Genomic DNA, 12,347 nt, shown 5'->3' with positions numbered 1-12,347 from the left:
GCCTAGTTTAGCAAATCCTACATTTACTGAGTCCTTTTTTTTTTCTCTATAAACTAATACAAGTGGTTTAGTTTTGTGATTTTATTTATGAAAAGTCTTCTTCAATTACAGAGAATCAGTTCAGACTAGTTTTTATTTACCAGTTGGATGGCAATTACATTAGAGTCCACTCAGATGAATGGACTAAAGAAATGAACCCACAAAATATTTTGTGTGTGGGTAGCAAGAGTTAAATGCTGGCTTACTGTTCTTTGTTAGTAAATGACCCTCCAGCTTGTGAAAATGAAAAGGGGACTCAAGAGTGTTTTGGAGAAAGCTGCTCTTGTGCGTGCAGACCTGATCTTCACTAGGAGCACGTCAGAACACGTGCAGTTTCCAGAGTGATCCATCACCTCTTGCAATGGGAGTGAATTAAGTCTCAATAAAGAGGTAAAAATAGATCATTTTTCCTTCAGTAAAGGATTCATTTAGCCATAATAATAATCAGTTAGCCCTATTGTTTGTCAGGCAGGAGAGATTCTGAGAGGCGGTACAGATCTCAGCAAGAACAAATAAAACATGCCAGGGGGGCAAACCAGAAAAAAGGGAATGAATCTTTAGATCGATTTTAAAAAAGCAAAACGTGACTTGCAAGAAAAACATGGTTGGGATGAGAGGCCAGCTTTGCCTTCGCTGGCTACTCTGAGCAATTTATTCTGACCAGCCAGCCCCAATGGCACGTGTGAGGACGACTGTAAGGCACATCGTTTCCCAAAAGGAGAAAACACTTCTGACTCAGTATGCGGCAAATTCTAGGAAGGAGAAAACTCACAGAGTTGGGGACAAAAGCTTAACTGTGAAACATATAATAAGATACAGTATGATTTTCAAACTCTCCACCTGCTGAAATCCAACAAAGTTGGAATCTCATCTTCGAGTGGCAACTGATTTATTCACATATAAGAGAAGAACAAAATCTATTTGAATTCTGACAGGAGTTGTTTTTTTTTTATTATGGAGAAATGGAAGTCACATAATATAATTTCAATTTGGATCCACAACATCTAAAATCATACTCTTCTGAGGACAGGTAACAGTCAGAGGGATTTTGCCTCACGATAAAAGAATGATTTTTCATGCTGGATCATTTTTGCAGTTGATGCTTCCAGCCTTCTCAAAAGCACGACAGCAGCCACGTGAGCTGGAAAAGCTCAACCAAGATCAAAAGCATCTCTCATTTTGACAAAGTAAGACATAGCTTCCTCTACTGTGGTGTCTAGACGGATACAAAGTGGCTTTAAGAGAGCATGTCTCCCGCTACCACTCCTAAGAAGTTCACACTGAATTTTAATGTGAATGTTTTTAGTTTGCTCTTGGGTGGGATAATACGGTCAACAAGATTTTATTTCATAGAATGTCATCATTCTTTGCTGATATTTCAATTGATGATCTACTGTGTTTCAAGGTTCATTCATACTGCTTGATTTAAAGAATTAAAATCGACAATGCCAGGCGGAAGTAGGAAGGCTTCTCCTGTCTTAGTGACTATGGCATGGGGAGAGTGGATACATGGTCTCGCTCTGAGAGGATGCTCGACCACCAGGTTGGCAGGTGGTGGCGAATACACATTATCAGTGATCTTATCAAGCTACATTTACTGAACATTTACCATGTGATAGATACTACGCCCAATGCTTTATAGGTATTCTCTTATTTCTTTCAACCACGCTCTATACTAGATGACAACATTGAGGCTTGGGGATTACTTATAAGTGATAGGAGTCACAGCTCATGCTCTTCACCAGTATGTGTTTCTTTTCTTTGGGTCTAAAAATTAGAGCAGCCACTACACTTTCTTTCACATATTAGCTTTTTAGTGTCTCCGTATGTGTGTTCACTTCATTTACGTGCTCCTTGGGGTCATGAACCTCTTTCCAGAGGTTTAATGTTACGTCTACTTTGCTATCAATTTGTAAGGTCTCCCTTGTACAGCTAGAGTTGAAGTAATCTGAATTAATGTCAAAATCAATAGTTCGGTACCGTCTTTGTTATGTCAAAATAATGTTAATCTGTTATGTTAAAAATCATGTTAATCATGTTTAAGCAGCTGCCTTAACGCTGAGAACACTGTCTGCACGGCCACCATCACCAGCCACCCCTACTGCATCACAGCAACTATCCATTTACTGAGCCTCATTTACAGGCCAGGAACCGTGGCTACATGCTTCACATACATTACCTCTAAACTCCACATCGACAAAGTAGGCATTCTTAGCCTTACTTCACAGCTAAAGAAGGTTAGGAAAGAAGACTTTGATTCCAGATCTTCACGAGGACTGTATTCTCATAAGGAGATAGACCTCCAAGAAGCCATGTTAAAAATTAAGGTCAGTGGTTGAACTTGACATTTCTTAAGGAATTTGGGAATATTTTTTGACTTGGGAAGACTCAGGTGACCTCCTACATGCAGCAGCAAGCTATCGGGGTAGGTAATAAAACTACGCCAATACAAATTTTCTGTTGCCTGTTGTCACTCTCTAATCCTGGTTTTATGATGACATCGACTCAAAGTGTCTGCTAGTTAGGGGCTTTTCCCCTGCAGTGTAGAACCTTCCACAGAATTCCAGCATCTCAGGGTTGGAGACACCTTAAAAGTCATTTAGACAGTCAGTTTTCCTTCTCTCATTAGACAGCTTGGTTTTCTTCCCTATTTTATTTATGAGAAGGGAGAACTGAGACAACTTATCAACCAAGCATAGGTGTAATGAGATTACACCATTTGTGTTAAACTGTCGGAAAATGCAGGAAGTTGTCCGTGTTACGTTTAACTATACAGAGAACAAGCCATGTGCACGTGACAAGTCACCCGACTGGACACCAAAGGTCACACTGGGCAACACAACTGCACACCACAAAAGTTATGCAGGGAAACTCATTTTTAATGTTTTATTTGGATATCATTTCATATTTATGGAAAAATTACAGGAATTGTTCAAAAAATGCCATTTACTCTTTCCCAGATTTACTGATTGTTAAGATTTTGCTCCATTTGTTCTTTTTTCCTGAACCATTGGGGGGCACTTTGTTGACATCTTGTCCCTTTATCCATAAATATTTCACTGTTTAGTTCCTAAGGACAAGAGCTTTCAAAAAACACAAAGTTAACATACAATTTTTTTTTATCAAAACACAAAGCTAACATAAAGTCAGAATACATAAAAAAGTATGTTAACTACAAAGAAAAATAATCTGACCGCATTTTACATGAGAGATGGGTTTTTTGGCCTGTTTTCCTTACTGTGATACTCCCAGACTCTACCATAGTGCCTAGCACACAGCAGATACTCAACAAATACCTGTTAATTTCTTAATTATGGTGTGATACTATATTGACTGCATTTCTTTTTTTTTTTTAATTTTTTTATTATTTAAAGAAAAATTTTTTAACATTTTTTATTTTATTTTTTGAGAGACAGAGAGACAGAGCTCAAGCAGGGGGAAGGCAGAGAGACAGGGAGACACAGAATCCAAAGCAGGCTCCAGGCTCTGAGCTGGCAGCACAGGGCCGACTATGGGGCTTGAACCCGTAAATGTGAGATCATGACCTGGCCCAAGTTGGACGCTCAATAGACTGAGACACCCAGGTGTCCCTATATTGACTGCATTTATAGAAGTATTTCTAAAATAAAGCAAAGGCATTGACAGCAAAATATTTAAGCATTTCTTTATTTCCTGTAATTTGTAGTTCACCAGTTACAAAAAGAGGAAAAACTTTCAGATGTAAAGGACTCCCGGGAAATTAATGTTTTAAGAGGAGATAAAACAGATTACAATGTAGGCAAATTCATGGGGGGACCTGTTTTCTCTTCACAGGTAGCGGTTCCTGATGTATTCTCGGTACATGGAAGTATCTTCCTTTCCAAGAGGCTGCATGATACCTTGACTGGCCTGGATGTGGGCTTGGAAGATCTCTGTAGATTTTCTGTCTACCCTTGGAGGCTGTACTTCATAGATGTTGTCTTGTGAGAAAGCTGAGATAGGTGTTCTATAGAAGAGAAGAGGAGACATGGCTACATTAAAGAAAATAAAGGAACCACAGGGAGCTATGACTGCAAAGCATTCAAGAGCCACTGACCTTGAACATGCAGACTTAATAATAAGTGGTGGTGGTGATCTCCCCTGTCCCCTCCCCTGGGCTGGCTTCCTCCCTTGCCCAGAGGACAGAGCTGGGCCAGAGCCTGCCCAGGGAGCCTTCCCTGAAGCGCAGGCTAGATGGGTACCTTTCTCTGTTCCTGTGCCTCAGGTACACCTATGTCTGTGCACCCATCTGCCTCCTTCACTCGACTAGAGTAACTTTAGGTGGGGGCTATAAATTTTTTGTTCCTTGACACACGATAGGAACCGAACTTTTTTTTTTTGTATATTAATTTTGTACCCTGAAACTTTATTGAGTTCATTTATTTGTTCTAACAGTCATCAACAGTTTTTAAAGGAAGATTTAGTAGGAATCAGTAAAGGGATACTAATTTCTTCCTTACATTGATAAGAAGAGCAAATAAGTTTATATGTATAATGTGCTCACTTAGCATAATGCCTGGCAAACTGTAAGTGCTCAGTAAATGTGAACTATTGTTAATGGTTACAGGTGCATAGTAATTCCTTATCTGCAATTCTGAAATCCTACAAGCTTTAATAACCAAATGTCACGTTGGTGGTAAAACTTGACCCAATTGAAATTCATTTGGTGGCACATCTAACCTGAACCAACAATACTGATCCCACTTCATGTGAATATTAATGTGTTTAATTATCAGACAAGTCCTCAGATCACACTGGGGATGTACCATCTTGTTATGCTAACAAGTCCAAAATTCTGAATTCTGAAACACATCTGGCCTCAGGCTTCTGATGAGAGATTTCGGATCTGTAACAGGCAGCTTCCTTCCTTTCTGGGGCATGGAAAAGCACACAAGAATCTCTTCATCCAAAAATATCCCTCCATTCCCATCCACCTAGCCTAACTTAATGCTTGAAATTTCCATCTATCCATTGGGGAAGGTGCTGTCTCCAGAAAAGCCTTGTCAAAATGCAGCGTGGTATCTGACACAACCTTTACTCATTGAAGGCTGAGCACCCACTAGTCATTGCATCCTTAGCTGAGAGCAGGCCCTCAAAGGATGAGTCAACCAAGTCAGGTGTGATGCAGAGTGAGCATGTGTGTAGAGTGTGAAAGAAAGGTCAAGAAGGGGGCTACTGATGGGGACGATAGTAAACTAAAATGTTGTTGGGGCATCTGGGTGGCTCAGTCGGTTAAGCGCCCAACTTCAGCTCTGGTCATAATCTTGCAGTTCGTGGGTTTGGGCCCCACATCGGGCTCTATGCTGACAGCTCAGAGCCTGGAGCCTGCTTCGGATTCTGTGTCCCTCCCTCTCTCTCCCCTCCACGCCCCCTCTCTCTCTCAGAATAAATAAACATTGAAAAAAAAAAACAAACCTAAAATGTTGTTGTGAGGGACTTAGCCCAGGGCTGGCCCTGTGGGGTGGGGGGTACTTCTTCTGCCAGGGAACCAAAATAACACAGAGACAAGATCTGAAGAATCTACTGTGCTGGGCTGGGACCTAGCCTTACTCCTTGTAGCAGAGGCATCAGGAAGGCATCCTGGATGCGTTAGCTGGGACCCCTGAAGCAGGGGGGAGATTCCCTACCATCAGAAGCAGAATTGGGCCTCAGCCCCAGCTAGGTCTGTACTAGGAACGTCAGCATTTCAAGAGACATTTGGAAGTGCAGACACACAGTGGAAGACAGGAGCTGTACTGTAATGCCCCCATCCTCAAAGGATACGTTTCAATCAAATGTGGGTCTTTCTTACCCAGAAAGCAAAGCTCACTGTGCTTTGCCTTTACACATCCTGCCACGGCTGGAGATGCATTAAATTACATTAAAATAAAATATAACTGGAGGTGGAATATTCTTTCTGGAAGCCAACCTCAATGGTTTTCACTTCAAGGTAAATGTATTTCAATTCAAATCTGGTATATCATTTGTCAAACACTCCCCTTTTTTCAAAGCACTTAAATAATTTCACACAATCTTAGAACGTAACCTTGTTGAAGTAAAAACCAAAGGAAAATGCTTTACACAAAGTTAAAAAAATGAAAGACCAAGGTGAAAGAGTCCTGAGACATCTGAATCTCAATCTGTCCTCCAGCCTGGTTTCAGTGCGTTCTTCAAAATACACAAATTACAGTTCTTCTAATGTCTGTGGATAACACATTACAATGATGAACAATTAGGATGATTAATATGTGAACTATTCTCCTCAATCTTCCCTCACAAAAGCACAGCAACTCTACAGTCATTTACATAAGTCAAACTGAAATACTACAATTCTTTAGTGGGTGATAATATTCAGGGTCAAACCTTTTAAACCTGAACCATTTTAAAAATGGAGACTCCACCAGGGTTTCTAGAGATTGTCATCAAAGCACCAGCCACAGCAACTACTCTTGAACCACACCATCTATACCTGTCTAGTCTCTTTCTCTTCTCAAATCTTACTTAATTTTCACACTCATCCTGGAAGGCAGGAAGCATTGGGATTATACTCTCCATTTTAAGATGAAATGCTTAAAGTCAATTTAAAAATGGGACTACTGGTTTCTGTCCTGTCTTTGAAGCCGGATCTTTGCCCAGAACCCTTTGTGCATTAACAAACACCTCTCTGGCAGGAATCACACCAGACATCCCTAGTCTGAGCACTAAACCTTAATGAATTGAGAAAGGGTGGGAACCCTCTTGCACTGTTGGTGGGAATGCAAACTGGTGCAGCCGCTCTGGAAAACAGTGTGGAGGTTCCTCAAAAAATTAAAAATAGATCTACCCTATGACCCAGCAATAGCACTGCTAGGAATTTACCCAAGGGATACAGGAGTGCTGATGCATAGGGACACTTGTACCCCAATGTTTATAGCAGCACTTTCAACAACAGCCAAATTATGGAAAGAGCCTAAATGTCCATCAACTGATGTATGAAGAAATTGTGGTTTATATACACAATGAAATACTACTTGGCAATGAGAAATAATGAAATATGGCCCTTTGTAGCAACATGGATGGAAATGGAGAGTGTTATGCTAAGTGAAATAAGTCATACAGAGAAAGACAGATACCATATGTTTTCACTCTTATGTGGATCCTGAGAAACTTAACAGAAGACCATGGGGGAGGAGAAGGGGGAAGCAAGTTACAAAGAGGGAAGGAGGCAAACCTTAAGAGACTCTTAAAGACTGAGAATAAACTGAAGGTTGATGGGGGGTGGGAGGAAGGGGAAAGTGGGTGATGGGCACTGAGGAGGGCACCTATTGGGATGAGCACTGGGTGTTGTATGGAAACCAATTTGCCAATAAATGTCATATTAAAAAAAAGAGAGAGAGAAAGGGGACATGCCAAGTGACCAAGTAATTGTTTTATCCTTCAGAGGCCTCAGCTGAATATACAGGTGGGCAGGCTGTGGGAGGTAACAGCACCAGGGCCTGCCAACTGCCCATGGATGTAGGGCCCGGACAACTGTGATAAGGGTCACAGACCAGCCACTTCTACCCAGTGCCTTTGCTTTCTTGCCAGTAAATCGGTCAGGAGTCCTCACCCTACTTCTTGGTACACTGCTTCACTGCAGCATAGAGTAATGGGCACTATTACAAACACTCAATATGAAATGCCAAACATCAGCCTGAAATGGTATCAGATTGAGTGGCACGTGGGTTTAGGGCTCCAACGCTACCTCACTCTGGTGTCAAAACAAGTAGGGAGTCAGAAAATGCATTAACTATTGCCTTTGTCTTTTTTGTGCTTCTAGATTCAAAGTCTCTTTCTATTCTGAGGACTGCTAGGGCCCAAAGGGAGATCCCGGTATTGAGCCTTCCTTCTGATGCCTGTCCATGCCAAAATGAACTTGTCTTCCCCAGTGACTCTGCCTCAGACCTCATGAAGGTCGCTGGTCATTCTCATTGTCATTTGGCCCCAAGTGACTGCTGTCTTTGTGCCTTGATGCTGGGGGCACTTCTCTTCTGAGTAAAAGTGAATTGGGGATATCGTAGAAGCCCTGTTTTTTGTTTGTTTTTTTTTTTTTTTGATGTTTATTTACCTTTGAAAGAGATAGAGAGACACAGTGTGAGCATGGGAGGGGCAGAGAGAGGAGGAGACACAGAAACTGAAGCAGGCTCCAGGCTCTAAGCTGTCAGCACAGTGCCCAGTGCAGGGCCCGAACCCACAGACTGCGAGATCATGACCTGAGCTGAAGTCGTACACCTAACCGACTGAGCCACCCAGGTGCCCCGAAGCCCTGTTTTTTTGAAGCAACCAAAGTAGTGGGGACTTGCTCAGCACATGTGGCCCGCATCCTCTGAATCCACTGTTGCTCTTAGAAGGGTCATTTAGGGTTTAAAACAACCAGGGTATGTTGGGGGAGATGTTTCAGATCTGAAAAAACAAGAAGGTGTCAGGACATGTATGGTAACCACGCAAGGACTAGAAATCCTAAACTCACCACCATGATCTGTGAAATAAAACCATGAGTGGTATGGAAATCTAGTTCCTCAAATAGGAGAGCCTGGAAGCCTACTGGAGGCACAGACAGGGCCCACCCTTCTGGCCTGCAGGCAGACAGCCTGTCTCTTAGACAAGAATGGTGAATGCAGTAGCATGCGAGGCTGGACTGGATGTCAGGCTAGGTTGTGACAGGTCCTGGGGGCTACGGTCGTGGTCAAAGGGTCCTGCAGGGGAAGAGCGGGTGTGAGCCAGGCTCCAAGCTGAACCAAATCTCCACTTGGGAGCATGTACCAGGTAGTGAGGACTTTGCACATAGAGCAACAGGTAGTGAGGGTTTTGGGGGTGAAGAGTCCTTTCAAGCATGCTTAGGCTGGGACCCCCATCTGGACTTCAGGGACACAGGGTACAGCCTGTCCCAGTCATGTGGACGGATTCTGCTTGCTGACATGTGGACCCATCCTGCTGTTAGCCAACAACTGCTCTCTAGCAAGGGCTTGATTGAGCCTTTACACACATCGTCCCCTGTTGGTGACAGCAGGGACAAGGAAACACTGAAGACGTCCCAGTGAGGGAAGGGCGTCCTCAAGGACTTGACCCCAGTCAAGTCCCTCCCACCCCTGCCAGTCCCCCCCCCCCCCCCCCGTAGGGTCTGTTGAATTGTTTCAAACTGAATTCAGTCCATTTCCTAGCTCATAACTAGTCAAAGTGCCTGGTAGCTTGGCTGCTGTGGACAAGTACACGAAATTGGATTTACGGGGCACCTGGGTGGCTCAGTAGGTTAAGTGTCTGACTTTAGCTCAGGTCATGATCTCATGGTTTGTGAGTTTGAACCCCGCATCAGGCTCTGTGTTGACAGCTCAGAGCCTGGAGGTTGCTTAGATTCTGTGTCTTTCAAAAATAAACAAACATTAAAAAATTTTTTTAAAAAAAAATCTACATCTGCAAAGTTTTTGTTGTTTACCTAAATCAGCATATGGAGGCTACTGGACTATACCTTGGGTGGTTGATCACCTTGTACCTCGAGGCCTGGCTGGTTATTGTTCCTGTGTTGTGTAGTTTTGTAGGAAGAGCTGACAGGCCTGCCTGTCCCTGTTTCCAATTTAGATTCTCATAGGCATCTCCTGACAAAGATACTTAATGATAGTTCTGCTGGAAATTTCTAAATAATAAAATACAAGGCCAAAATGGTGGAAAAAAACCCCAACAAAATGATAATGAAGAAGCTTAAGACATACCCAATATTGTTGGCATAATCAGAAAAATGAGGAAGGAGAAACAGAAACACACGAAACACTTTTGTTTCTTCATTTTACTTGGCCATCAAGAAGCCAGTCACAAGAAGCTCCCCATGGTCTTAAGGCAGTGGTTCTCCAAGTGTGGTCCCCAGACCAGGAGCACTAGCATCATCTGGGAACTTGTTAGAGATACAAACTCTCACGTCCTCCTCCAGACCTACTGAATCAGAATCTCCGAAGGTGGGGCCTAGCAAAGATGTTTAACAAGCCTTCCAGGGATTCTGACACTCACTAAAGTTTGAGACTCTGGTCTAAGGAGACCAGAATGGATCTAAAATGCTAAATAAGATCTTACTTGTGGTCGGTCAGCAGTACTGAACACGTTTAAACAAGAATTCTCCTTTCAAATATATACCGTGCTAACCTTCCATCGAGAACCCTAATTTGATGTTTAATTGCAAGATACAAGCAGTAATATCAGATGCACCACACATTTCCTGATGAGGAATATGTCTGATTTCTCCATTGGCTTACACATTTCCAAGGTGGGAAAGAAATGTAAAAACCTCCAAGACCCTCACAAGGGGCTGCCGATCAGCACCTTGTCTCTGAGGGTACTGGAAAGGGACGGAATACCCAATAATGCTTTCAATACTACAAAGAATAGTCTTTTTATTAGCTTCGATGCCATCTGTTTCTAGATGAAAAGACCAGTATTTAAACACCAAATGATGTGGAAATTGTGAAACTACTTTCTTTTATTCATTCCAGTAGAGAGAGTTGGCCTTTTATTGCATTTTCACGGTGGAGAAAATGGTTCCACTTTTCCCTCCTGGCCATAAACACAGGGAATTTTTTTTTTCAACTTCTCCTCACAGCCCCCAAAGGGATAAAACCTACTGCCCCTAATTCAAATGCCAGCAGTATTTCTGGAGATAAAATATTATAATTACAAATTTGCAGGCTCATTTCTTTTTATCTACAGGACCTAGTTCCATGCTCAAGAAAAGCTCTGTATTTCCCCTCAAGGAATGTTAAAGTCTTATTTAAAATAATATATTTGCCCGTTCATTTATGGGCTACTTAACCCACATTGCTCAGTGCGCTCAAACACCAAGGATTGATGACATTTAGCCTTAACTGCAGCTCCCATTCACAGAAGAGAAACACTTCAGGCAGAAGTTCATAAGACACACCACGTGTTTTTAAGGAAAATGCTTTCTTTGGTGCCCTTTAATACTCTTTCTAAAAAAAAAATTAATGTTTATTTATGTTTGAGAGAGAGAGAGGGATTGAGAGAGATTGCAAGTGGGGTAGGGGCAGAGAGAAAGGGAGAAACAGAATCCAAAGCAGGCTCCAAGCGGTCAGCAAAGAGCCCAACGTGTGGCTCGAACTCACGAACCTTGAGATCATGATCCGAGCCAAAGTCGGCCACGTAACTGACTGAGCCACGCAGGCGCCCTCATGCTCTTTCTTAAATGTTGTATTACTTGCTTGGTTATAATACGACCATGTCTGGTAACAACTGTATCTTACACTTGCATGCAGAACTAATGTTTGAGTCCCTTAAAATTTTTTTTAAATTTTATTTATTCTTGAGAGAGAGAGAGAGAGAGAGAGAGAGAGAGAGAGAGAGAATATGAGTGGGAGAGGGCAGAACAAGAGAGGGACACAGAATCCGAAGCAGGCTCCAGGCTCTGAGCTGTCAGCACAGAGCCTGATGCAGGGCTCGAACCTGACCCCAAGTTGGACGCTTAACCAACTAAACCACCCAGGTGCCCCTAAGTCCCTTTTAAAGTTCAATTCCTGTTGAGGCTTTTTTTCTAACACATATTGAATAGTCAATAAACATGTTGATCTGACAAGAAAACATTTAATTGGTCAGATGGAAACATCTTCTGAATTTAGTGATGTCGTGATAATTTGTGGCTGGTGATTGAAAAACTGGACAGCATTTGTATAATTTAAATAGTATTATATATGTGATACTTTTGCATATGATTAGCATTCTGGCATACATCAAACACCATCTGACATTTCCAGAAAATTTAGTAATGGTTCTGGTCACAAAGTATCTTTCCCTTCTGTTGCTACCACAAACTTCAAGTTTTTTTCCCCAAGGTTCTTTCTTTCACATTACCAAATGATTCTTTGTTGGTCATAACTGAGTCACAGTATCAAAAGATGACTAGATCTAAAGAGGACCTTATAGAAGATCTTGACCAACCCCTTTATTTACAGATAATGGGCGTTAGGTCATTTCTTTCATAATTTCCTCTGCTTTCTGAAGAAAACCATAACAAGAGCAGATTCAAAATTGATCAGATGCTCTGGTCTCAGAGGAACAAAACCTCAGCAAATGCCTTAATAGTACCAGCCCTTGATTATTGGTCTATTTGTCTTTCTGCAGGTTTTAGAATTTCTATTAGAAAATACTAGCCTTTATCACATAACCAGCAGAGGGGTCTATAGTACACATCACCGTGAAATAAATCTCTCTTTATAGCCTTTAATACTCCTCAGAGCCTTTAGCCTTCAGTGTGTGGATGCCATATATAGATATATCTAGATATATCTATATATGGC

At 42.0% G+C, this 12,347-nt stretch overlaps 1 protein-coding gene across 5 annotated transcripts in view; it reads right to left on the bottom strand.

Annotated features, from left to right (window-relative positions):
• Positions 1-2,775: 2,775 nt before the first annotated feature.
• FIG4 (FIG4 phosphoinositide 5-phosphatase) overlaps positions 2,776-12,347 on the bottom strand; it is a 131,951-nt gene continuing 122,379 nt past the window's right edge. For 3 of the 5 annotated variants that reach the window (XM_049654153.1, XM_049654158.1, XM_049654155.1), the window contains one exon: positions 2,777-4,024. In XM_049654153.1, coding sequence (XP_049510110.1) covers positions 3,847-4,024 — 178 coding nt within the window. In that variant the 3' untranslated portion in view covers positions 2,777-3,846. Of the gene's footprint in view, positions 4,025-12,347 lie in introns of all 5 variants that reach the window. The other 2 variants (XM_049654156.1, XM_049654154.1) reach the window with 2 other exon arrangements.

Source organism: Panthera uncia, assembly GCF_023721935.1.
Source record: "Panthera uncia isolate 11264 chromosome B2 unlocalized genomic scaffold, Puncia_PCG_1.0 HiC_scaffold_24, whole genome shotgun sequence".
Classification (NCBI taxonomy): Eukaryota; Metazoa; Chordata; class Mammalia; order Carnivora; family Felidae; genus Panthera; species Panthera uncia.
This window is presented reverse-complemented; position numbering and strand designations above follow the sequence as displayed.